The sequence below is a fragment of the Acinonyx jubatus genome, chromosome A1 (assembly GCF_027475565.1).
Source record: "Acinonyx jubatus isolate Ajub_Pintada_27869175 chromosome A1, VMU_Ajub_asm_v1.0, whole genome shotgun sequence".
Lineage (NCBI taxonomy): Eukaryota > Metazoa > Chordata > Mammalia > Carnivora > Felidae > Acinonyx > Acinonyx jubatus.
The window spans coordinates 87,074,307-87,100,887 of record NC_069380.1 but is presented as its reverse complement, the minus strand read 5'-3'; the positions used below and the strand labels follow the sequence as shown (position 1 = coordinate 87,100,887).

At 61.0% G+C, this 26,581-nt stretch overlaps 1 protein-coding gene across 2 annotated transcripts; it reads right to left on the bottom strand.

Annotated features, from left to right (window-relative positions):
- Window positions 1-21,609: 21,609 nt before the first annotated feature.
- Window positions 21,610-25,533, bottom strand: LOC128314862 (uncharacterized). Of its 2 annotated transcripts, XR_008297005.1 has the most exons (3): window positions 24,832-25,533; window positions 24,141-24,320; window positions 21,610-23,502 (listed from the first exon to the last, which is right to left on the bottom strand). XR_008297005.1 is itself a non-coding variant. In XM_053218921.1 (2 exons), the coding sequence occupies exon 2, from the start codon at window positions 24,159-24,161 to the stop codon at window positions 23,070-23,072; it is 1,092 nt and encodes a 363-aa protein (XP_053074896.1). In that variant the 5' UTR covers window positions 24,162-24,320; window positions 24,832-25,533; the 3' UTR covers window positions 21,610-23,069. The 2 variants fall into 2 exon arrangements, 1 of the variants encoding a protein (XP_053074896.1); XM_053218921.1 differs by having other exon boundaries at window positions 21,610-24,320.
- Between the last annotated feature and the right edge of the window lie 1,048 nt (window positions 25,534-26,581).

Here is a 26,581-nt window from a genome sequence, read left to right as displayed (position 1 = left end):
GGCTCCCCAGCCAGGCCACTGGCCCAGCATACTGCACCCACCTTCTGTCCCGATAGACCTCAGGGCCAGCTTTGGAAACCCCCAGACACATGCACAAGCAGGGGCTGAGCCTGCCAGACAGCAGCCACCCAACCAGGAAGGGCCGGGGGTGCCCCTCCTGCATCATCGCATTGTGCAGAGCTGAAGGACAGACAGCCTGGGACCCGGAGCAAATGGGGCCCACTGTCCCAGGATCCTGGGCGGGGCTTCTCCAGGGGCTGGGAGCACAGAACCCCACCCTGGAACTGGCTTCAAGGAACAATCCAGCGTCCCTTTGGAGAGACTTGGTAAGGAGAAGGTCTGCACTCCAGGCCCTATCTCTGGGCCTGCAGTGTGGGTGATGGAGGTGTGTGAGGACCTGTGTGAGGGTCCCCGGCTGCTGCAGGGCTGGTATGAGGCCCCCCTCAGAGTGGGGCTGCCCCCATCTGAATCTCAGCACCTGGACATTGCCTCTGAATTACAGCCAATGTGTTTCATAATGTCCCATGCTTTTCCTGTGGAGCTAATTTCCACTGCCTCTCCACACCCTCCACACAGACACCTTCCACCGCTCCTGTGTGAGAAGGCCATGCCCAAGCCCAGGGGAAATGCCACCACCAGCAAGCCAGGGTGGCACCTGAACTAGCCAGATGCCCATGAGACTGCCCCAGGCCGAGATATTCCAGGCCAAATGTGTCCATGACCCAGATATCGACAATGCCCATTTCCCAGGTGTCCACAGTCTGGTGTCCATAGCCCAGGTGCCTTCATGCCAGGTACCCACAGTCCAGACACTGGCTTCCAAGATGCCCACTTTCCAGGTGCCCACAGCCTAGATGCCCACTTTCCTGGGTATCCATGGCCCAGGTACCCTCATCCCAGGTACCCACAGTCCAGATGCTGGATTCTCAGATGCCTATTTCCCAGGTGCCCACAGTCTAGATGCCCACCTCCCAGGTGTCCATGGCCCAGATGCCCACCTCCCAGGTGTCCACAGTCTGGTGTCCATAGCCAAGGTGCCTTCATCCCAGGTAACTGCGGTCCAGACACTGGCTTCCAAGATGTCCACTTCCCAGGTGCCCACAGCCTAGATGCCCACTTTCCTAGGTGTCCACAGCCCAGGTACCCTCATCCCAGGTACCCACAGTCCAGATGCCTGATTGTCAGATGCCCACTTCCCAGGTACCTACGGTCCAGATGCCCACCTCCCAGGTGTCCACAGCCCAGATGCCCACGTCCCAGGTGTCCACAGTCCAGATGCCTATTTTCCAGGTGCCCACAGCCTAGATGCCCACTTTCCCAGGTGTCCACAGCCCAGGTACCCTCATCCCAGGTACCCAAAGTACAGATGTTGGATTACTCACATGCCCACTTCCCAGGTGCCCACAGACCAGATGCCCACCTCCCAGGTTCCTATGTCCCAGATACTCATGGTCCAGATGCCCACTTCCCAGCTGTCCATGGTCCAGGTGCCTACAGCCCAGATGCCCACCTCCCAGTTGTCCACGGTCCAGATGCCCACCTCCCAGGTGCCCACAACTCAGATGCTCACGGTCCAGATGCCCACATCCCAGGTGCCCACAGTCCAGATGCCCACATCCCAGAGAACAGGAGGGCCCAGCAGGTGGAAGGTCAGGCCAGCTCTCCATCCCCAACCCCAGCCGGGCATGAGGACTTTTATCAGGTGTCACCTTCAGCTGCCTGCGTCTATCTCCTGAGGAGCCTGTCCTTCCGCCAGTACTGATAAGGCCTCCTCTCCAGCACTCGGCACAGATAGCTTATCTGTCAGTCCAGTGCCCTCCACTGCCTGGCTGCCTGGAATGGTGGGGGCCACATCAGCACCTTACATGCCCACCCTCCCTCCCTGTGGCTCAGCAAGCTGCCCCTGAGGCCGGCTGTGTGTGTATATGTGTATGTCGGAGTATGTCTGTGTGTGTATGTGTGTGTGCGTATGTCCTGTGTGTGTATGTGTGCATGTGTGTGTCTATGTGTGTATATGTGTCTGTGTGTCTGTTGGTGTATGTATGTGTGTGTGTGTATCTATGTGTGTCTGTGTGTGTATGTATATGTGTATGTGTGTGTCCTGTGTGTGCATGTGTGTCTATGTACGTGTGTGTGTATGTGTGTGTGTGTGTGTGTGTGTGTGTGTGTGTAACTGCTTCTCTGCCCACTTCCCCCACAGCCACAGACCCTTAGGGCCAGCCTCTGCCAGATAGGCCCCTCCCAGGACCCCCACTCAGGGATGACTCCCACTCAGGAAGGACCCCTCCTGGCCACCTACCCCGTAGGTCTGAGTCTCCACCTCCACGCCCGCCTGCTCCAGCCTGCCTTTGCAAAGGCACTGGAGAGCCGCCCTGGCCACTGGCAAGCTCAGCCCCAGTGGGCTCCTGCCCTGCCCCAAGCTCCCCTCAACCACCCATCCTGACCCCTCTGCTGCCCCCAGATGGGGTCGAGGAGGTCAGCTGTTCCTGCTGTCCAGAGCAGGGAGGACCTGGGACCCTGCCTGACTCTGCAGGGGCAGGTAGTCAGGGGACAGAGCTGTTTCCACCATCCTGCCTGGGGTCAGGGGCAGAACTGGGAAGAAATGACACCTTTGTCAGGAGGCTTCGTGCCTGGCAGTCACTCCAGAGCCTCCTCAGAGGACAGATAAGACAGATGCAGCCCAGGTCCCCATGGGAGGCCCAGAGCCAGAACTGCCAGTCAGACCCCAAAACAGGCCTTTCACCAATGTTGGCTATTGTGTTGGACAGTTTGGGGTTGTACCTTGTGCAACCAGGACATCCTCTCCTAAAGCCTGCTCCTGGGCTCCATAGATGTGACCCGCCACCGGGTCCCTGGCCTGCTGAGGCACACAGTACACGTGCGCACACATTCTGGGGGCTGTGGGGATGTGTGTCCGCGTGTCTCCCAGCCAGGGTGTAAGGCAGGGGGCCCCCTCTCCCTGGAAGAGAGGATGGAGGGTGAAGACACACCCACCAGGGCAGGAGGCTCAGAACCACACAGGACCCTGTGGTCCCTCAGAGCCAGTTCCTGCCCCCAAGGAGCCCAGAGAAAGGGCTGGAAGCAGGCAGTGCTGTAGCACTCAGCAGCCCTGCCCTGGGGCCTCATCCCAGAGCTGAAGGGCAGTGAGGAAGGAGCCCTGACCCAGCCATGCACACACTCATGAAGAAGGCTGGCTCATCCTCAGGGGCCATCCCCCGGTGAAGCTGCACGTCCAGGATGTGCACCTCGCCAGGATGGCCCTCCAGATTCCTGGTCCAGAAAGAACGCATCATTTTCCTTGCAGCCCCTCACCTCGCCCACCCTATGCTGGAGCCAGCCCTGTATGCAGAGGAAGAGGCGGATGGATGCCCAGAGGTCCAGTGAGGAGAGAGAGCCTGACTCCCTTTGGTCTCCTGGGACCAGAAGATGCCCCAGGGCTGCAGTCGTCTGTCTGCCCAGGGGAACGCCTGTGGCCGTGACCAGGCACAGCCGGCTCATCCAGTCAGGAGGCTTTGGAGGCTGGCCTGGAGTGGACAGAGGAGCTGGGCCTCTGCGCAGCCACATCTGCACGCAGACACACAAATGCATGCGCATCCAGAGAATGCACACTGACACATGCGTGTGGGCATTCCCTCAACTTCCGGCCTGGAGCTGCTGAGAGCTGTCACTGTCCCCTGCACTAAAGGAAACTTTGTGGGAGGCCAGGGAGGCCAGCCAGCGGCTGGACCCCAGACCCAGGCTGCAGGATCTCAAGCTCCGGCCCCAAGGCCAGGCTCCCCAGAGCATACATGTGAGGCACGGGCAGCCTCCTGTGTGTGCGCCTGGTGAACCCAGGGCCTGATTTATGACAAGGCTCCCGCACATGTGTCAAAGGCGCCGTGTTAAGCCCCGGCATAAAAATAATATATAGGTTACCGCAACGTTTTTACGACCTTCCCCAGCCCTGCTCTGGAACGCTGGGACCCAGCAGGTGAAATAACACACATGTCAGTGGCTGCTGGGCTAGTGCACCAGGATTCCCATGTCTGTGCCCAAGTCCTCATGTGGCCTGTGGTTCGGGAAGCACAGTGCAGAGCACACTCTGGAGGGGCCACCTGATGGGCTGCCCTTCACCCCTGTGAAGAGGGCCACGCCTGGAGATCCTGTAGGGCTGCAGACAAGGCTGAACTTCTGTCATGGGCAGCATGGCCCTTGCAGTGGTGACAACCTCAGGCTGCAGCAAGGAGGGGTGACACAGAGGTGGGGCAGCTGCAGACCTCCTGCCTGTGGGGACAGTGAAGATGTGTCCTCAGCTAACTTGACGACACACACATCTCTGTCACACAAGGGCTCCTCCCACACAGGCCAACCCCACAGGAGGATGTCCCCAGGGGGAGGGGACTGTCCCCACAGGGAGAGTGTCTCTGGGGGATACTGTCCCCACCGGGACGGTATTCCCACAGGAGGACTCTCTCACAGGGAGGAGCATCCCCACAGGAGGACTGTCCCTATAGGAAGGAATATCTCTACAGGGAGAAGCATCCCCACAGGAAGGACTGTGCCCAGGGAGGAACATCCCTACAGGGAGGACTGTCCCCCAGGGAGGAGCGTCTCCACAGGAAGACTGTCCCCCAGGGATGGGCATCCCGACAGGGAGGACTGTCCCCCATGGAGGAGGATCCCCACAGGGAGGACTGTACCCCAGGGAGGAACATCCCCACAGGGAGGACTATACCCCAGGGAGGAGAGTGTCCCCACAGGAGGACTGTCCCCCAGGGAGGAGCATCTCCATAGGAGGACTGTGCCCCAGGGAGGAGCATCCCACAGGAGGACTGTGCCCCAGGGAGGAGCATCCCCATAGGAGGACTGTCCCCCAGGAAAGAGCGTCCCCACAGGAGGATTGTCCCCCAGGGAGGAGCATCCCTACAGGGAAGACTCTCCCCCAGGGAGGAACGTCTCCACAGGAGGACTGTGCCCAGGGAGGAGCGTTTCCACAGGAGGATTGTCCCCCAGGGAGGAATGTTCCCCAGGGAGGAGCATCCCCATAAGAGGATTGTACCCCAGGGAGGAGTGTTCTCACAGGGAGGATTGTCCCCCAGGGAGGAGTGTCCCACAGGAGGACTGTCCCCCGGGGAGGAGCATCCCTACAGGGAAGACTGTCCCCCAGGGAGGTGTGTCCCCACAGGAGGACTGTGCCCAGGGAGGAGCAGTTTCACAGGAGGACTGTCCCCCAAAGAAGAATGTCCCCCAGGGAGGAGCATCTTCACAGGAGGACTGTCCTCCAGGGAGGACTGACCCTCAGGGAGTAGCGTCCCTGTAGGGAAGGGAAGGGCATGGCCACAGGATGGTTTTCCCAGCTGAGCGCAGCCTTGCCCTGAACCTGGCCTATGTTACAGCACTGTGTATCTTGGGGTCCTGACAGCCCAGGTCTGGGTTCAACAGCCCACAAGAGATGCCTTCCCTCCAGGGAGGGACAGCCTGCAGGCCTAGACTGGCATCCACTCCCCACTTACTCTTCCAGGCTGGCCAGAGACAGGCCAGGCTTCATCCTTGGCAGCCACCAGCAGAATCTCTGGTCAGCTCCTCTGGTCAGCCACCTGACCCCTGCTGGCCAGTATAACCTACACTTGGGGAGCTGTGAGAGCTCCTGCAAGTCAGGGACTTGGTCTCAATGGCACAGTTGCAGTGGTGGATCTGGTATTGTGGCTACACCTGCAGCCATGACCCTCTGGACCAGGTAGGGGCCAGCTCTAGAAGGAGAGCATGCCATGTGCCCCAGGGACACATCCAGCCAGAGGCACCTGTTCCCCGGGGGCGGGAAGTGGGCTGTGAGGTGCTGCCTGCCTCTGTGGCCGCTGCTGCAGGCCTCCCCAGGCGCTCACCCACCCTCCACCCACACCAGGCCTTTGGGGTCCTGGAATGCAGCTGACCAGAACTCCCAGCCGAGGTGGGGTGTCTAGCCCCCGACAAACACAAGACAGCACAGACAAGAATGCTTTTTCCAGCAGTGCTGAGGTAGTTCAGAACCTCGCACCCCCCTGCCAGAAACAGGGGCTCCCGTGCAAGTGGCTGGGGGTGACCTTCAAGGCCAGGTGCTAAGAGGACAGGGCCAGGTCTTGGCCTGACTCCTGACTCCCCAGTGCCTGTGGCTGCACGGAGTGGGAACCAGCCGTCCACAACCCCTCTGCCAGCCAAGAATTGCCACCCCCCAACACTGAGCGGGCTTTTGTAGCCCCCACCCTGGACCCTGGATCACAGGGACAGGCGCTGGCTTCCAAGCCTGGAGGCCACAGGGTAAGGACTCAAGAGAAGTGCCAGGCGCTGGATCACACCCAGGCGATTGAGAAGGAATTCCGGGAATTCACCGGCAGAAGGAAGGAGGAACGCTGGGAGGGGGAGGAGGGGCAGGGTGGAGGGGCAGGGCGGGACTTTTCTTCCTTCTGCCTCTGGACCAGAAGAAACAACTGTTAACCCCTCACTTGGCACTCCAGGGCCCTGCCTCCCTCCTGCAGGAGCCCAAGTGGCCAGCAGGCTTTCCCTGCCATGGCCTTCCTCCCCCAGGTCCTTGGGGAGCACAGAGGCAGAACGGGCCTTCAAGTCCCAGGGCAGGCCTGCAGGGCCAGAAGGGGCTCAGCAAGCAACCCCATGCAGGCCCAGGATGCTCAGTGAGGGTCTCAGGGCTATGTGCCTTGGCACCCACCAAGAAGGGTCTCTGTGATGCTAACTCCTGAGGGTTGGAGTGCATCCCAGCACCGTTGGGGCCCAGGAACCAGGGGCTGATGTCCAGCAGACAGAGCAGGGAGTGGCCGGGGCATTCTTGCAGGGCCCACGTGATTGCAGGGCTGTGACCTGGCTTGGCACGCACTGCCTTCACGGAAGGCCTCGGCCTCTCTGGGGTTCCAGGCCAGGAGACGGACGTGGGGTGCAGTGCTTGCCAGGCCAAGAGGAAAGAAAAGGTGGCGTCTCCCCCACTGCTCAGGCTTTGGGCTGCCTCCCAGGGGTCCCGGCCTCCCAGGCTGGTGCCCAGTGGTTTGGCTGCAGCCCTGAGGCTGCAGAAGGGAAGAGGCCCTTATACTGACCCCACTGCCTCCCACTAGGCACGTCCCCCAGAGTAAGTGCGGGCTCAGTTTGCAAGCCCAATTCAGGGGCAGAGGTGAGCCCTGCCACAGGGTGCATGCTGGCCTCAGCACAGGATGGTCCACAGAGAGTAGGCTGTGCCACCAGCAAGGAGAGCTCATGGAGATAACGCAGAGGCTGGTGCTGAGTTCTCTGGGTCTCCTTCCCCTTGGCCATGCTGACCTCCACAGACTCGCCGGGCATCATCCTGGCCCATGCACACCTCCTCCTGCAGGAACCTCTGGCTCACTTGCCCTCCTGAGCAGCCACCCAGCTGACAGGAGACCAGTGGCAGTGTAGGGGAGCCTGCAATTTGGCGTCCCAGGGTGTAGGGCCATCAGCACTGGCCCCTCCAGCCTCTCCATCCACCCATCCCAGTTCTCAAACATTCAGCCTCTGGAAAGAGCAAGGATAAAGCACAAAAACAAATGGAAATGATCAGCTTCCCTCCTGGAGCTCCTTGGACATGTTTCTCCTGAACCTTAGAAATATAAACCTAGCCCTTTGAAAGGCAGCTTGGTTGGTGGAAATCTGCCATGTATGAAATGCAGGGCAGCTACAGTCTGGGGTGCAGGACAAAGCTCAAACCCAGAGGTCCTGGGAGCACAAATGCCTGTGCCAGCACCCAGGACGCATCCAGGACCTACCCAGGGAGCTCACAATGCACCCAAGGATGTATACGGTGCCCACGATCCACTCAGGACACACAGAACCCATGATCCACCCAGAATGCACCAGGGCACTCAGCACCCATCATGCACTCAGGATGTACCCAGAGCACTCAGTGCCCACGATCCACCTAGAATGCACCCAGATGCTCAGTGCCCACGATCCACCCAGGATGCACCCAGGACACTCAGCACCCATCATGCACCCAGGATGCACCCAGGGCACTCAGCACCCATCATGTACCCAGGATGTACCCAGGATATACCCAGAACACTCAGTGCCCGTGATCCACTCAGGACACACAGCACCCGTGATCCACCCAGGACACACGAGGGCACTCAGCACCCATCATGCACCCAGGACACACCCAGGGCACTCAGCACCCATCATGCACCCAGGACATACCCAGGACACTCAGTTCCCACAATCCACCCAGGATGTACCCAGGGCACTCAGCACCCATCATGCACCCAGGATGCACCCAGGATGCATGGTGCCCACAATCCACCCAGGATACACCCAGGACACTCAGCTCCCACAATCCACTCAGGACACACCCAGAGCACTGAGCACTCAGGATGCTCAGTGCCCAGGATCCACCCAAGACACACCCAGTGCACTCATCACCCATCATGCACCCAGGATGCACCCAGGATGCACAGTGCCCACAACCCACCCAGGATGCACCCAGGGCACTTAGCACCCAGGATGCACCCAGGATGCACAGTGCCCACAACCCACCCAGGATGCACCCAGGGCACTTAGCACCCATCATTCACCCAGAATGCTCAGCTCCCACAATCCATCCAGGACACACAGCACCCACAAAGCACACACTCACTACCATGGTTGCAGAGCCCACTCTTGTGTGAGCACACATGGGGGCCTCCTCTCTGCTCATGAACTGGGAAGGAGACACATTCCTGTGCTCACAGACACACAAGGGCACAGAGGTCCAGGTGCATGTGTACGCCCACCCAGGAGCCCACAGCAGTGTCCTTGGTGAGGTGGAGGGTGTTCCATGGACCAGAGGCCCAGAGACCAAGTGCTGACCTGTGCTCAGGCATTTGCACAGCAACCCCGGTCAAACAACTCTCCCACACAGGGCCTCTGGGGCCCGGGCAGTCTCAGCTCTGGAGCACAGCCAGCCAGGAAGGCATGGTCCAGCTGTGTCCCCAGGGCCTCATTTCTTACATTCTGTGCGAGGGCCAGATCCGATAGGTGGGACTCTCACTGAGCGTGCAGGGCCAGCAACCCACACCAGGCCCCACTCAGAGTCTCACCAGGCAAAGGCACCCGGCATCCAGTAGCCCCGGCAGCCCTGACCCCAGAAGCAGGGCCTGGGCTGTTGGCTAGCACAGGGAGGGGACAAGGGATGTCTGTCTGCGTGCTGAGAAGAGGGAGGGCCTGGGAGAGCTCCCTTCCTCTCCAGGCCTCAGTTTCCCCATCTGGCTGTCCTTCTGCCATTTATCTGCTGAGTCATTGGTTCATTTGCTAAATGGCTCATTCACCTGACCCCATGCCAGGCCCCAGGGGCTCGGACCCCAGCCCACCCTGGAGGGCCCACAGTCAGGCACACAAGCAAGTTGGGCCAGAGCAGTGTCAGCACCCAGGGGCAATGTCCAGCTGCCCCTCTGGGGAGTGTAGTCAAAGCAGGTGGCCCAGGCAAGGGGGTATTTGAGATGGGCTTTGACGTGCAGATGGAAGTTCAAGAAGCAGGAAGGATGCTCTGGTCGAGGGGAGAGGTGGGCACGAAGGAGGGTGTGCCAAGGGGCTGGGGATTCTGGGGTCCTGCAGCTGAAGACGGAGCCCAGGATAGACCAGTGGGCAGTGAGACTCAGAGGAGCCCGGGCAACTCCTGAAGGTGGCGAGAAGGGCAGAGCAGGCCCGCGGAGGCTCGCGTGGAAAAACCACTTCCTCCCCCTGTCCCCTCCTCCTCTCCCTCCAAAGCCACAGGCCCCACCTGCCCACCCACACCCACCACAGATACCAGGTCTTACTACAGCCCCTGGGGGACAGAGAGACAAGGCCTAGTGTCTTGGCCCCAGGGTCCCAGACCACTGTCCCCCCAAGAGGAGAGGGCCCCTGCCTCAGGAGCAGGTCTTCTGAGGACCTTCCAGGTCCCAGCCGCTCGCAGAGACCCCACCACCTATCAGAGAAGCTGAGCAGAGTTCTGAGCTCACCTGCCCAGGCTCCCCAGGGGCCCCCTCAGCCTCTAGAGCTTCTGTGTCCTCGCAGTGTCCACACACCCCACTGCCTGCCCCTTTCCCCAGAGCTCACTGGGTCCAGGCCAGAGGAAACAGTCCTGAGCTCACATCTCCTCTCCACCTACCTCCTCTGGGTTCAGTTTCCCTCTTGGAACACAACTGCCTGTTCCCAAGCGTTCAGGATTGCATTCATGCCTTGTGCTTAGCAAATGGAAGATTTGGAAATCTTCATGCCATGGGGCTTGGAGGAAACAGAAAGGCTTGACTCCTAGGGACGGGGGATGCTTCCTGTGGATGTGGAACAAGCTGCTGGGGGGTTTCCAGCAGAGCACCCACCTCCTGGGGGGCAGGGCAGGGCAGGGGGGAGGGCGGGCACCTGAACAGAGTTTGGCAGAGCCTCCCAGAAGGCACCCTCCACAGTGGTAGACACCACTAACAGAGGAAGCTGGCCCTGGCCCCACACCAAGGGGCACACGGCAGGAAGCAGGGCACTGTCCCAGCTCTGGGGACTCTTATGAGGTCCTGAGTGGCTGGAGCCGGAATCTGGGAGGAGCAAGGGGAGCCGGCCAGCCAGGCGGGGTCTGGGTTGCTGCCACAGGTGGGTGTGTATGATGCCAGTAGGGCCCTGGTCTACAGTCCGGGACCCCGCTCTGAGCACAGAGTCCTGGGGTTCTAGGAGGGAGCCCTGGCCACGAAGACACCCCACAGGCATCCCCCTGCCAGGCTCAGAGGCTGCAGACAGTGCAGGTCTGCCCTGACATGGTCCTGTGCTGGCACCCAGGGCTTGCCCACTGATGACAGGCTCCACACCGTGTGCTGTGCAGTGGGGAATCCCTTACTGCCCAGGCTGGGATGTGAGGGGTCCTTAGGTGGGGTAGCATGGATGGACTGGGCTGTGGAGCTCAGCCTGGGGCTCTATGTCTGCAGGCTCCCCTGCCCCAGAGCAGACAGGGAACTGTCCCCCTCCCCGCATCTGCTCTGCCAAGAACAGGGACCACCAGGGTGGGTCTCAGGTGGGAACAGGGACATGATCTCCCTCCAGGCTGGACAGCACCTGGCATGGCGGCTGTGAGGGGCACCTGGGTTCCGGCGGATAACAGGAGGGCCCAGCAAGGAGCACCCTGGAACAGGTCCAGCTACCCAGCCCTCAGGACTCCCTATCCTGACCCCCGAATGCCCACAAGTCTCCCACACCTGTCAATTCTGATCAGCTGGCAGGACATAATGGAGCCAAAGTGACCACCCCTGGGACCTCCCAGTGCCTCAGTTTTCCTGCCTGTGAAGCGGGTCTGAGGAACTGTGCTCCTCTGGGTGGCCGCGGGGCCTAAATGGGGTGGTGCGTACCCACAGTGCACACACATGCGCACACGGGCTCATGCGTCAGGTGCAGAGCTCATACACACACAGGTGCTCCAAGAGCCATCTCACACTAACCCCCCTGGCAGCTCTGCATGGCGACACCAGGGTCCCGTGGATGGGGGAGCCGGGAAGGGGGTACAAAGCCCCCCAGCCCACCTGAGCCGCTGATGTGGGGATGCGCGGGGCTGGTCCTAGGTGGGAGGCTCCCCTGGGCGGCGCTCGTGTGATGGGCAGACACTCTCCCCCTCTGCTCCAGCACACAGATGCCACCCTGCCCTGGGCTCCCCGCTGTGGTCACTCCAGGCTCCTGCTCAGTGTTGAGGCCCCTCACCAATCCCCTGCCTTCTGGGAGGCCTGGGTCTCCACCCACTTGTGCAGTTATGGAGCGCCGATGGTGTACAGGCCCATGCCTCCAAGCTCAGGGAACAGCCCAGGTCACACAGGAGCCTGACTGGGCAAGCGGCAGGGCCCCAGCGCCCCGCAAGTGGCTGCTGGCTGTCAGGCCTTGGGGGAGGGGCAGGCAGAGACCCCTACCACCCGGATGCGCCTCCACAGCCTCCAGCTGGAGGGGGATGACTTCACCCCGGCAGAATCCAGAATCCAGCAGCACACGGTATTTACACAAATACTCCCGCGGTCCTGGAAGCGGAGCGGGGAAAGGCAGAAGGGCGGGCAGTCTTGTGGGGCTGCTCGGGGGGCCCCCCAGCCCCCCAGGCTCCAGGCAGCTGGCCCAGACCGCTGTCTGTCTCTGGGGCTGCTTTTCAGGCTGCAGACGCAGCCAATTAGGCCTCCCCGCCGTGTGCAAGCCCAGCTGCAGAGGCGCCCCAATAGGCAGAGTGCCAGAAGCCCATTCCCTGCTCCCCGGCCCTCCATGGCCAACCCCCTGACCCCAGCAAGACTCCCCCTCCCTCTGGGCTACCCCCAGAGCAAGACACACCCACCCCACCCAGAACAGAGATGGTCACACTCAGAGGTGCTGCTCCATCAGAAGCAGGCAATCTGGGATGGCTGCCTGCAGGAGGCAGCTGCATTTTGCAGGCAGAGAGATTCAGAACAGTCCTGGCAGAATTCAGAGCCCTGGGAGGGGATGTGGGCCACAGGAGCGGAGGGGACATGTCCACTGGGGCCCGAGCATCAGGGCAGGGATGAAGTTTCAGCCGACCGTGGGAGAAGGCTGGGTGGGCAGGAACTGTGAAGCCCAGTGAGGTTGGTGGTGTGGAAGGGGTGCTCAGGAGAGAGGCCCAATGGGGGCTGCCCCTGGGCCAAGCTGGCTGAGCCCTAGCTCCAGCACCCACAAGGAATGGAAGGAGTCAGGTGGGAGGAAGTTCCCACGGACACCTCACCTCCAGCTTGGTCTTGGGGCCTGTCCCCATCTGTCTAAGGCTCCTCTGCTCCCTCGTTGTCCGACATGTGGTGTGCATGCAGAATGGTCAGCTGACACCCCACGCCATGGGGGCCGGGCGCCAATCTTCAGACCTCCTCTGTCTGAAGCCTGAACCCTGCATAAGGGTACAGGTCTCATGTCTGCCCTAGGACCTCGGGCCTCAGTCTCCCCACCCAGGCATTGAGGAGGTTGAGTGGGACCCTCCTGCAAGTAGATGGACAGAGGGGTCTGTCCACTCTGGAGCCAACAGGACAGTCCCGAGACAGGGGTCTGGGCCCAACACAAAGGGTGGCCAACATCGCAGTCCCCACCACACCTACCCTGAGGGTCCAGGAGTCCCTGGGGCCCCCAAGACCCAGGACAGCTGTGGCCACAGGATGCAGATGAGATGGAAGGGAGCACGAAGAGGAGCAAGGGGGCCCGGCTGGTGCTTGCTGCCAAGCTGGGTCCTGTGGGGAGAGGCTGTGGGCACAAGGGGCCATCTGGAGCCCAGCCAGACCTCTCCGCTGCCTGGGCCAAGACAGGGTGTGGGCACACAGAGCGGCCCAGGGCTGCCCCAGGTGAACCAGGAGGGGCCCACCACACCCCACAGCTGTAGGAGGCCGAGGCTGGGGGCCAGGAGACCAGAGACACATTGTAGGCTGAGGGCACACCTCCCGCTCTGTCCATCTTCCACCTCCTCAAAGCCTCACAGTCTTCAGGCTCTCCATGAGAGAGGTGCAAATTCACAAAAATCTACCCTCAGAGAAATCTGCAGCCTGCACTTAGGTTAGCTGGGGGGAGGTGGGGGGGCGCTCTGGTCTGAGGTCATGGCCCTGCCCCGGGGTCTAGTCTTGGGATCACGGCCTTGCCCAGGGTTTGGTCTGAGGGTCACAGACCCTTGGCTGGGGGTTCTGGTCTGAGGTCATGGCCCTGCCCTAGGGTCTGGTGTGGGTATCACAGCCTTGCCAGGGTTTGGTCGGAGGGTCACAGACCCTTGGCTGGGGGTTCTGGTCTGGGGTCATGACTCTGCTCTGGGTCTCATCTGGGGGTCATGGCCCCGCCCTGGGTTTCTGGTCTGGGGACCACAGCCCTGCCTTGGGGCCTGGTCTGGGGGTCATGGCTCTGCCCTGGGTCTGGTCTGGGGGTCATGACCCTGTCCTGGCCTCTGGTCGAAGGTCATGGCCCTGCTCTGGGATCTGGCCCCGAGTTCTGGCTGTGATCAGAGGGACTGGCTGGTAGAGATACTTCTCTGAGCCAGAAACCAAGCCCTTTCCAGGCTGTGACCTTGGTGTGGCCGCCGGGCGGCTCCCACCCTCAGGGCCTGGAGAGAAGCAGGACTCAGCCAGCACACCAACAGGCAGACTCTGCATTCCCAGCGCCCACTAGAGCATGTCCCCAATCCAGGCCAAGCCCCAGCTGTTCAAGAACCTTCTGCCCGAGGCTGGGAATGGCCCTACTGAGGCCGTGGACCACAGCGGCTGCAAGGCTGAGGCCACAGCAGGAGATGGGGGGCTGCAGGGACAGTCCTGGCCAGTGCCCCCCCACACACAGAGCCAGCCTGGGAAACATCATTGCCAATAGATGTAGGCTCTCCCCACCATGCCTCATGTCCAGAGCAGGCTGGGCCCTCAGGACCCCGTGGCGAGGCACCCCTCCTGAGGGCCCAAGGGACCCCACCTCCAGAAGGGCTGGCTTCCTCGGGGCCTGCCTGTCCCGTCCAAGTCTACAGCACACAGGAACATGCATTGAGCACCACTCTGTACCCCAGCAACTCAGCCACCTCTCCACCCCTGCAGAGCAGGGACCCGGGAATCCAGCCCAGCCCCAGCCGTGGAGACATTCCCCAGCATGACGAGTCACATACTTGGCAGAAATCAGACGTGGGCGGCAGCAGGGGGGAGGACCGCACGGGCCCAGACACCCCGTAATAAAACCTTTACAGCCCCCATGCCGTCCTCAAGTTCATATGTTCGTCATATGTGGCCCTGCTGAGCTATTCAGCGAGGAACCTGCCCCCCCCCCCCGCCCCCACAACACACACACCCGGGACAACGCAAACATCCCCGGCTGTCACCACTGACAGTGACAGTGCCACCCAGGGCAGGATCTTGTCCCCTCCTGCCCACCTGCTGTGTGAGCTCTGGGGGGTTCTAGCCCTCTCCAAGTGGCCCCCAGACATGAGCTCCACCAGCTCTCGAGGAGTTGGCGGAGCCAGTGCTGTAGGCTGAGTGCCTCAGAGCCCAAGGGTCCAAATGCAGCATCACAGCCACACAGAAAAACAGTCCTGGTGACACTGAGGCCCCCACCCCTGCTCCCCAGGACTGCCCCTCTCTTGCAAAAAGGCTTCAGGACCCTGTGTGGGGTCCCTGAGTTCATGGGGCTGGGTCTCTCTGTCCCCCTCCCATGGTGGCCTGCACCATCCAGCCCTGGGTACCCCAAAGTGTATGGCCCTAAGTCCACCTTCCAAACCCTGCCCCAGCTGCCCAGAACATGCAGGTTTCCAGAACCACAATGATCCACTGGCCTAACAGCACCTCCAGCCCCGTCCTGTGTCCTGTGTCCTTGTGTCCCCTTGTCCCATATGCTGGGTTCTTCCCAGCCCTGTGTCCGTATGCCGCCATGTACTGTGTCCCTGTGTCCTGTATCCCCATGTCCCATGTCCAGTGTCCCTGTGTCCCCATGTCCCTATGTCCCATGTCCCATTCCCAGCCCTGTATCCCTGTGACTTGTATACCCAAGTCTTGTGTCCTGTGTCCCATGTCCTGTGTCCTGGTTCCTCCCAGCCCCATGTCCCTCTGTCTTCATGTTCCATTCCCAAACCTGTGCCCCTGTGTCTCTATGTCCCTATATCCCCATGTCCTATGTCCCTGTGTCCTGTGCCTCCATGATCTGTGTCCCCATGTCCTGTGTCCCTGTATCTTGTGTTTCATGTCCCCATGTCCCATTCCCAGCCCTGTGTCCCATGTCTTGTGTCCCCATGTCCTATATCCCTATGTCCTGTGTCCCCATGTCCCTATGTCCCCATATCCTGTGTCCATGTCCTGTGTCAGTTTTCTCATGTCTTGTGTCCCTGTGTCCTGTGTCCCCATGTCCTGTGTTCATGTTCTGTGTCCCCATGCCCCACATCTTGTGTCCCATGTCCTGTGTCCCTGTGTCCTATGTCCCTGTGTCCCCGTGTCCTGGGTCCCCATGTCCTGTGTCCCGTGTCCCTCTCCACGATCTCAGCTCCCTCAAACACACTCACGTGCACACACTATCACACAGGCTTGCACACACTTACACACACATGCCCCCCCCACCAGCTTCCCCCTGTGTGCCCCAGATGTCCCAATGCCCAGTTTCCCCTTCCATCCACCTCCCTACAGACAGCCCTTGACCCACCTAGACCAGCTCCCATGTCACCAGGCAGGCCCATCCCGTGGCCAGGCACCAATGTCTCAGGCTGGCTGGGAGAATGCCTATTCCCCTTATTCCTAACATGGAGGGCAGAGGGTGGCCCCCATGGCATGGTTGTGGGTCCCCCTAGCCTCATGTCCAGGCTCAGAGGAGACCTTCCTGGTCACCTCGAGCCATCCAGCGCAGGGTGACAGGGACACTGTGAGCTGTCTTCTCAAAGGGGGGGCCTCCAGCAGCACCCCCATTGACCATCCCCCTACCTGCCCCAGCTCTGGGGTGGGGGGCTGGGAGAAGCAAGCAGTGTGACTATCCCCACTGCCTCGCCTGGCTCTCCCCTGGGTGTGGTGTGCAAGGGATGCCTCGAGGGAGACTTGCCTCAGAGAAGCACCATACTAGTGGGTGGGAAAGTGCTCCCCAAGGCCCACCTGTGGCTCCAGTGCTAGAAAAAATCCCCTCCCCAAACACTACTCCCTGCCAGCCACCTCCACTTGGCCACACCCTGAAGCTGCCCCTGTTCAGACCCCACACCCACTGCCTGGAGCCCTTTTCTCCTTGCCCACCAGCCCCCATCCCCGCCCCATCCCTTGTGGCTTCATGTCTGCCTGACGACCTCTCTGTGGACACCCTGCTGCCCTGCCCCCCTGTCAGGGCCTCTCTCCTGCTGTCTTGTCCCCAGCACTGTGCTGGTGGTGGGGGCGCTCTCTCCCCACGTTCCTCCTGCCTCCCAGGGCCCTTCTGTACTGATCACAGACTGCACGGTTCTCCTTGCCCGTTTGTGTGTATTTAAGTCACCTGAGCAGTGCTGCATTCACATATCATTCGGCACCTGGACAAGCCTGGGTTGCTGTCGTCCCCTCATCGGGGTCTCTCAGGGCATCAGAGTGCATAAGACAGGCCCCCTGAGGACCTCTGCGGGAGGGCAGGGGGGATGCACAGAGCAGGGAGGGGGCTGCAGGCCACAGGCAAGTCTGCACCCCCGTTGGGAATGCCCAGTACTCAGGTGTGCATCCCGTCCACTCTCTGCACCCAGGCTGCAAGCCCGGGTTCCTGTCCACAGGGCTGATTCTGGGCAGATGCTGCAGGCAGTCTGTCCACCCACTGTGACCGTGGTGGCCAGCAGAAACCCTTCCCTGATATAACTGGGTTGGCGGTCTGTTTCCTCCACATGGCTTCTGCTCTCATGGAGGGGTCATGGTGGTGCACAAATATATCTTCTTCCCTTATGTGGACAGTTTCCATTCTACGTGAGTGAATGGAGGACTCCTGAGGAAAAGGCCCTGGACTACACACCCTGTCCCCTCCTGCTCTCCCTCCGGGACATGCTATGTCCAGGCTGCTGACTTGCCTGATCTCAGCCACCCACACCAACTTCACGTTCAGAAAGACTTTTTAAGCAGATGAAATGTATTTAAAATCAGTCGGGATCTATATGTTCAATAGAGCAAAACATTACCCCATATTCCTTCACTCAGAAGCAAGCCTGTGATTGGGAAGGGAGTTGAGCTCAGGCATGTTCGAGGCATCACACATCTAGGGATTAACATGTAGGCAGAACTATCTATAGTCTAATTATAGAGCTGCTTTAAATCAATAGAAGGGATTTATGGCAGGGAGGGAGGAAGGGAAAGAGGAAGGGGAAAAAGGGGAAAGGGACAGAGGAGGGGAGCGGGGAGGGGAGGAGGAGGGGGACATGGGAGGGAGGAGGAGAGGAGGAAAGGGAAGGGAGAGAAGGGAAGAGAGGGGGATGGGAGAAGGAGGAAGAGGGAAGGAGAGGGAGAGGAGGAAAGAGAGGGGGAAAGAAGGGAGGAGGGAGGGGGAGTAGAGAAGGGGAGGGGGAGGAGGGAAGGGAGAGGAGGGGAGGAAAGGGGAGGGAGAGAAGGAAAGGGGAGGGGGAGAAGGGAAGGGGAGGGGGAGAAGGGAAGGGGAGGAGGAGAAGGGAAGAGAGGGAGAGGGGAGGAGGGGGAGGAGGGAGAGGGGAGGAGGGGGAGGAGGGAGAGGGGAGAAGGGGGAGGAGGTAGAGGAGGGGGAGGAGGGAGAGGGGAGGAGGGGGAGGAGGGAAGGGGAGGGGGAGGGGAAGGGGAGGAGGGGAAGGGAGGAGGAGGAGAGGAGGAAGAGGAGGGGAGGAAAGGGGAGGGGGAGGAGAGAAGGGGAGGAGGAAGAAGGGAGGGGAGGAGGGGGAGGGGGAAGGGAGGGGGTTGGAGAAGAGGGGAGGGTGAGGAGGGAAGAAAGGAAGGAGAAGGGAAGGAGGGGGGTGGGGGGAAGGGGAGGGGGAGAGGGGGAGGAGGAGGGCGAGGAGAAAGGGGAGGAGGTGGGGTGAAGCATAAGAGGGAGGGGAGTGGGAGGAGGAGGCTGGCAGGGAAGGCAAGGAAGGATTTACTTCCTGAACTTGGAACGGGGCTTCTAAGCAAACTTAGGTAAAAGCAAGCCTGAGACGTGGGGCGGTGGGGGTGGATCAGCCAGCAGGGGTGTCAGGAGGAATCCCGGCTCCAGGCGTGGCCTCACCAGCTCTGGGTCTGACTCTGCACACCACACCTCCAGGGTTCAGCCTCAGTCTGTATGTAAATGGGCTCCAAGCTCAGGCCAGGCGGCCAGGCCGGCTGCCCCGTATGTCTCCACTCCAATCTTATATTTGGATTCACCTTTCCAGGGGCTGGATCTACTCACCAGGAGGCATGTGTGGTTTTGCAGGAGGACCCACCCATGCTGAATATCATCAGTCCTGGGGTCCTCCACTTTGCCTTGGTCCTGGTACTTTCCCCCTCCCCATGCCTGGGGGCCCCCTGCCCCTGCCCCCAAATTGCTCTGTGCAGCACTTCAAATAATGTACCCCAAAAGGCATGCAATGGAAGTGAACTGGGAATCTGCCTGCCCCAAACGCCTCTGTTCTGGTGTGTTATGTAAGCCTGGCTAAGCGTGGACTCCCGGGTCAGATAGGACTGTCCTTGGAGCCTGGGACCCCCTCGCTGCTGACAGTGTGCAATGTCTGTCCAATCCTTGGGGCTCTACACGCCCACTGGTCAGGAATGATCTGGGTGACAGATAACAGAACTCAACCACCAGGAATTGAAACAGACACATGTTCATTTGCTTTAAATCACACGCACATGGCAGGAACGGAAGAGGCAGTGTGGGGGTAGTTCCAGAGCCCTACAGGGTCCCTGGGGACCCCAGCCTTTTCCACTTCGGCTCTGTCACCCCTCACGTGTGGCTTCTGCCCTCTTGCTCCCTGATGGCTGTTGCCGCAAGTTGTTCATCAAAACTTCTTCCAGGCAGGAGCAGGTGGAGGGCAGAGGTGCCGAGCACATGGCCTCCTCCTGGCAAGCTCTGGCTCTTTATCAGAGAAGGGTATTTATCGCCATACCCCTGGGGCCAGGTGACCACCAGAGCAGGGAGGTGGCCGCACTGAAGCTGGCCCAAACCTCCCACCCTACATTTCTGGGCTGCAGCTTTCCAATTTTTGTCAAAAAGGAGTTCTTACTTCACTAGCCATGGTTTCATCTCTGATAGCTCACTGTTGTTTTAATCAATTCCTCTCCATAGATCCTATGCTTGCTTTGTGTAATTTCCTTACACACCTTTCTAATGACACTAGTGAGTTCATTTAAAACTCCCTCTGGAGCACTGCATTCTTTCTACTTCTTCCAGTGTCGCCTTTCAGCACACCTTCTGAGACGGATTCTGAGGGCACAGTCACTGCCGTCTAAACCCCTTGAGATCCAGAAAGCAGGGAACCTGTTCAGGGAACCCTGTTCCTCCAAGCGGAACAAGCTTGGAGGGATCCTCCCAGACAGATTCGGAGAAGCCAGTGGAAGCACTCAAGGAATAGCAGCAGCACTGCCTTGTATTACTGCAGATTTACAAAGAACCCACACGGCCTTGCCAGTAGTGAAAAGGACACAAGAAGTTGGGGAGGGAATGGTCTTCACAGGACATGGCAGGTAATAAATGCGGCGGGTTACAGAATCAGGAGATCTACCTCAGGCATCCATGGGTGCTGGGACCACGGGCTGAGGGGCGGCTCACCAGTCACCAGGAGATGACGTGCCTACATAGCACGGAGTAAAGGCAGTTAGTGCCTGCACCTGGGGCCAACAGGTACATCCTTGACCTTGTCCCAGGTCAGAAAATGAAACCCAAAAACAGCCCCTTGGCAATGTTGAATCGTCACGTGGGTGAGCGCCTGTGCTATGGGAAGACCTGCTAGGTCCTGTGCAGGTGACTCGTGGGATGTCCCTACCATAGGCTCAAGGGCAAAGATACATGCCTGTGTTCTCAGAGAGAGAAGATAAAGCAAATATGACCAAGTTCCCACCTGGCGGAGCTGGTTGACCATGCAGGGCATGGGGGTGGGGTGCCCTTCTCCTCCTCCTCCTCCCCCTCCCTCCCCCTCTTCCCTGCCCCCTCCTTCTCCTTCCTCTGCCCAACCCTCCCTCTTCTCTTTCCCTCCTCCTCCTTCCCTCTCCTCTCCCCTCCCCTTCTTTCCCTCCCCTTCCTTCCCCCTTCTTTACACTCCCCTCCACTCCCCTTCTTTCCCTCCCCCTCTTTCTCCCTCCTCTGCCCTCTCCTCCCCCCTCTTCCCCTCCCCTCTTCCCCTCCCCCTCCTTCTCGTTCCTCTGCCCAACCTCCCTCTTCTCTTTCCCTCCCCCTCCTTCCCCCTCCTCTACCCTCTCCTCCCCCTCCCCTCCCCCTCCTTCTCCCTCCTCTGCCCTCTTCCCCTCCCCCTCCTTCTCCTTCCTCTGCCCAACCTCCCTCTTCTCTTTCCCTCCCCCTCCTTCCCCCTCCTCTACCCTCTCCTCCCCCTCCCCTCCCCCTCCTTCTCCCTCCTCTGCCCTCTTCCCCTCCCCCTCTTCCACTCCCCCCCTTTCCCTCCATCTCCTTCTCTGTACCCTGCCCACCCATTCCCCTTCTCCTCCTCCCCTTCTCTTCTCCCTCTCCCTCTCCTCTCCATTTTCTGCCCTCCCCCTCCCCTTCCTCCTCCCTCCTTTTCCCCTGCCCCCTCTTTTCCACTCCCCCCTCTTCCCCTCCCCCTCCTTCTCCCTCCTCTGCCCTCCCCTCCCCTCTTTTGTTCCCCCTCCCTCTCCCTCCTCTACCTTCCCCTCCCCACACTCTTCCTTCTCCTCCCCCTCCTTTTCCCTCCTCTGCCTTCCCCTCCCCCTCTCTTTCCCTCCCCCTCCTTTTCCCCTCCCCACTCTCTTCCTTCCCTTCCTCCTCTTTCTCCCTTCTCTGCCTTCTCCTCCCCCTCTTTCATTCCCCTCTTCCCCTCCCTCTCCCTCCCTCTTTCACTCCCCACTCTTCCTTTCCCTCTTCCCCTCCCTCTCCCTCCTCTACCCTCCCCTGCCCCTCTCTTTCCCTCCCCCTCCTCCCTCCTCTTCCCTTCCCTGACCCCTCTCTTTCATTCCCCCCTCCCTCTCGCCCTCTCTTCCCCTCTCCTTCCTCTTCCCCTCCCCCCCTTCCTTTCCCTCCCTCTCCTCCTATCCCCTCCTGCCCTCCTCCTCCCCCTCCCCTCTCTGCCCAGCTAATAACCACAGCAGGAGCCTCTGGGCTCTGCACACCACCACCCCCCCCCAATTCCAGCCGTTTCCATGGACAAGGGCCCAACACAAACATGGGATGCTGCAGCTCCCCTGCCAGCCCAGGACCCCCCACAGCACAGAGTTGGTGGGCAGATGAGGTCATTGCCACGGGGGCCCTGCAGGCCTGTTGTGGGGGGGTGTGGGGGGGGAACTATTTGTTTGGTCTTGTTTCCATGGCAACTTGCTAGACCCCCTCCTCCACTCTGTCCAAGGGGCAATGCTGGTCCAGGACACGAAGGTGACCCTGAGCCCACAGCTCCACCTCACACTTGGCCTCTGGGCCTGGCCCAATGCAGAATCCCAGGCTGTCATGAAGCAGCCATGACCATCAGCCTCACCAGCCTCACCTCCAAGGTATGCGTAGGGAAACCAAGGCCCAGGTGCCAGGCAGAGCCAAGATCGTGCAGAACCAGAACACCTGTGCCCAGGCTGATGTCTCCTTCTGCCTAGGAGCTCAGGCAGCAGAGGTCCCCAGGCACACTGTCCCATCCCTGCTCTGCCCAGTGTCTGTCCTGCCTGGGTGTCACCCCATGACCTCTGTGCTGTACAGTGGGCTGATGGGGTCCCATCCCAGGAGAGAAACCCCTGGGCAGTGAGTGGGGAGGGTCTCAGAGGGCAGGGCTGCTTCCAGATGGAGCACAGCAGCCAGGCAGGGGGAGGGGCAGGGGCAGCCCAGGTGGGGTGGAGGCAGCAGATGGAGGAGGCCGAGCCGCAGGACGTCCAGGGCACTAGCACATCAGCCCATCATGCTGGAGGCCGTCTCAGGAGGGTGGAGTTCGCTCAGGCCATGGACTCAGGGACCCCCCCCCCCAGAACAGGGCCCTGCTGGGGCTGTGTGCCCCCTGGGATGGGGTCAGGGTGACCACTGCCTGCTCACCACCTCCAAGCTTCCAGTCCCTCTGTGCGCTGGGCTCTCAGTCCTCCTGGTGCCTTCCTTCTCCCATTCCTCAGGGACTGCTCCTGGAGCACCTGCTTTGTGCAGCCTGGCCTGGCCCCACTGGCAGCAAGCATTGCCTCCCATGGTCCCAGTGGTCCCGGGGCCCCCTCCCCAGTTCCCACAGTGAGGTGACCTGGGGCCCTGCTGTGGCCTGTCCAGGTACTAGCTTGCCTTTCCACCCTCCCTCTCCTCCCCTCTCTCTCCTCCCTCTCCTCTTCCTTCCTCTCTCCTCTTCCTCCTCCTCCCCCTCCTGCTCCTCCCTCCTCCTCTGCCTCCTCCCTCCTTCCCCTCCTCCTGCTTCTTGTCTTCCTCACTCTTCCTTCTCCTCCATCCACTTTTCCACCTCATCCTGTCTCTGAAGTCAGCATGGAAAGCAGGCAGGATCCAGCTGGATACCTTTCCCATCCGAGACATTACCTAACCGTGCCTTCTTACCTAATCCCCCAGCCATCTCCTGCCTCCCGCGCCTACCCTGCCCCATAGGGCCAGGCTGGGCTGCCGCCCGACTTGCCTGTGGCCACCTGTGTGTCCTGAGCTGTCTCCCCACCTGTGAATGGCACCAGGGCCAGTGGGCTGGAAGTGGCTTTGAGCAGCCTCCCAGCCGGAGCCCTGAGTCCTGTGGGGCTCCTCTGCTTTGCCCTCCTCACCCCAGGTGGCCCTGCCAGCAAGCCACAGGGATGCCCTGAATTCTGGAAGTTCCCAGGCTTCCTGCCTGCCCCAGGAGGGCAGGAAGTACCTCGCAGCCCCTGCGGTGTCTCTACCCACCTGGCTGCTGCAGTCACACTGGGCAGGCCCTCTACCTCAGGCTCTAGGCAGGACCAGCAGGAGCTCATCAGCTGGAGGAGGCTAGAGATGGGGCGGGAAAGGCCCCAGTGGCCGCTCAGCAGGCAAGGTGGGTGGCTAAAAAGGAGGAGAGTGACAGCCCAGCACTTCATCTTCATGGTGCTCACACACGCCCACACACACATAACCCAGATACACACATACACACGTGTGGACACACACGTGTGAACAGACACACAGGCACACATACACACCCATGCACAGACAGATGCATGGACACAGCCTACCCACACACACACACACACGTACACATGCAGACACAGGCCAGATGCACAGAGCATATCCACCGTACACGGAGCCCAGGACAGAGGGGAGACCCAGGTGTCCAGAGAGGGCTCCTGGCAGGTGGCTGTGCACCCCAGGCCAGAGGAGGGTAAGTCCTGGTGCAAGGCAGTGCACAGTGGCCTGTGCAGCCCATCCTGCCCCACAAGCCCTGTCCTCCCTCTTGCTCCCTGGCCTGGGCCACTTGCAGCCCCTGCCCACCCAGGCCTGAGCCCCTGCCCGTACCTCAGTATCAGTGTTTGGCAGGAGGCCCTAGTTTCCACCCTGTGCAGTGAGGAGGAACCGCCCCCATGGGCCCCCCAGGTTCCCTCCACCCTGCACCCTCCCCATCCCTCACCACAGAACCCAGTGGCCAGCTGAGGGGCCCCATCTTCAGCCTGGAGGAAGGTCTGGCACCAGGAGCTGCCCCTTACCTTCTTAGTGGCAGTGTCCATGGGACAGAGAGGAGGTGCCACAACCCTCTGCTCCAGCACCAGGCTTAGGCAGATAATCCCACATTCCTCTGTGGCAACCCCTCTCCTGGGGGGTCTGGGGCCACAGATAAAAACTGAGGCTGCAGGGAGGCAATCTTCCAGGAAAGGGGCCACAGGGTCCTACAAGGCATGTCACAGCTACGGGGTCACACAGGTGGGCCCCAGGGGTCCTGCAAGGCATGTCACAGCTACGGAGTCACACAGGTAGGCTCAAGGGAAGACAGGCCAGCAGAGGGGCAGGGGCCTGGGGACCACTTTGAGGGAGGATGTGCTATGCCTGGAAGTCCCCAGACCCAGCAGGTGGACATGCAGATAGAGGGGCCCATGTGAGAAACCCAGCAGCTGGGGCTCTCAGACACACTGGGTCACTACCTCACAGAGCAGGGAAAGGATGGCAGGGTCAGGGGCATGGAGGGGTGGGCCTGTCCCCCAGCAGCTCAAGGGCTCTCCTCACTGCCCCCCAAAGGTCGTGGGTCTTGGGTGAGGAGGGAAGAGTCACCCCAGAAGAAGGGGTGTGCTCTGCCCTGCCCAGCCCAGCCCAGCCCCACATGACGGACAGCTCACTCCTTCCCCCATCAGGGTCCCCAGTTTCTCAGGTGTCCCCCACCCATCCAACCCAGTTCACACCCACCTTAACCTCAGGCTATGAACTTATTTGGAGGTGGGGTCTTTGCAGCCTTGATTATCAATCCCAAGACGAGAGCATCCTGCGTAGTCTGGTGGGTCCCACGTCCCACGTCCCATGACAGGTGTCCGAAAGGGAAAGAAGAGAAAGAGACAGAAGTGGAGATTGGGGTGCAGTGCCCAGAAGCCCAAAACTGCCTGGGGCACCAGCACCTGGGAGAGGCAAGAAGGACCCTCCCCAGAGTCTCTGAGGCCCACAGCTTGATCTTCTGGCTTCTAGATCTGGGAGACCCCCATGTGGCCGTTTGCTCCAGTGGGAAGTGGGATGGGACCTTGACCAGCCCACTGCTGCAGACTAGGGTCTCCAGGCTCACACGGCCCCCCACCACCACTGAGAGCCAGGCTAGAGGGCATGCTGGGATGGGGGCTGAGCTGGAAGGAGCAGGACACAAGCCCATCAGCAGATCCCTGGGACCTCAGATGGAGCCCCTGCACAGTGTGGATGGAGCCTCACCACCATGAACAGGGAGACAGCGCCCCTCCCCTCTGGAGCCAGCTGGGCCGTGCTGAGCCTTCCAGGCCTTCCTGCTCCCTAAAGCCTGTACCTCCTTGGGCCCGCCTCGGGCCCTCCTCCTCAAGGCCCCCCTCCACGCCACAGGCCCTCCTCCCCCTGGGGCCGACGCCCAGGCCTTCCTCCTCCAGGCCCTCCTCCCCCAGGCCCCCCTGTTCCCCCAGGCCCTCCTCCCTCAAGTTTTCCTCCTCCTCCAGGCCCTCAACCTCCCCCAGGCCCTCCTCCCCCTCAGGCTCACCCCCAGGCCCCCATCCTCTCCCAAACCCTCCTCCCCCAAGCCTTCCTCCCCTGACCCTCCTCCCTCAGGCCCTCCTCCCCCTCAGGTCTTCCTCCCTCAAGCCCTCCTCTCCCTCAGACCCTCCTTCTCCCTCAAGTCTTCCTCCTCCCTCAGGCCCTCCTCCCCCCTCAGGTCTTCCTCCCTCAGGCCCTCCTTCTCCCTCAGACCCTCCTCCCCCCTCAGGTCCTCCTCCTCCCTGAGACCCTACTCCTTCCTCAAGTCTTCCTCCATCAAGCCTTCCTTCTCCCTCAGACCCTCCTCCTCCCTCAGGTCTTCCTCCCTCAGGCCCTCCTCCCCCCTCAGGTTCTCCCTCAGGCCCTCCTCCTCCCTCAGATCCTCTTCCTCCCTCAGACCCTCGTCCTTCCTCAGATCCTATTCTTCCCTCAGGTCTTCCCTCCTCAGGCCGTCCTTTTCCCTCAGGCCCTCCTCCCTCAGGCCTTCCTCCTCCATCAGGCCCTCCTCCTCCCTCAGGCCCTCCTCCCCCCTCAGGCCCTCCTCTTCCCTCAGGCCCTCCACCTCCCTCAAGCCTTCCTCCTCCGTCAGGCCCTCCTCCTCCCTCAGGCCTTCCTCCTCCCTCAGGCCCTCCTCCTCCCTCAGGCCCTCCTCCCCCGTCAGGCCCTCCTCCCCCCTCAAGTCTTCCTCCCCCCTCAGGCCCTCCTCCTCCCTCAGGCCCTCCTCCTGCCTCAGGTCCTCTTTCTCCCTCAGGCCCTCCTCCTCCCTCAGACCCTCCTCCTCCCCAGGCCCTCCTCCTCCCCCAGGCCCTCTTCCTCCCTCAGGCCCTCCTCTTCCCTCAGGTCTTTCTCCTCACTCAGGCCCTCCTCCTCCCTCAGATCCTCCTCCCCCCTCAGACCCCCCTCTTCCCTCAGGTCTTCCTCCTCCTTCAGGCCCTCCTCCTCCCTCAGGTCCTCC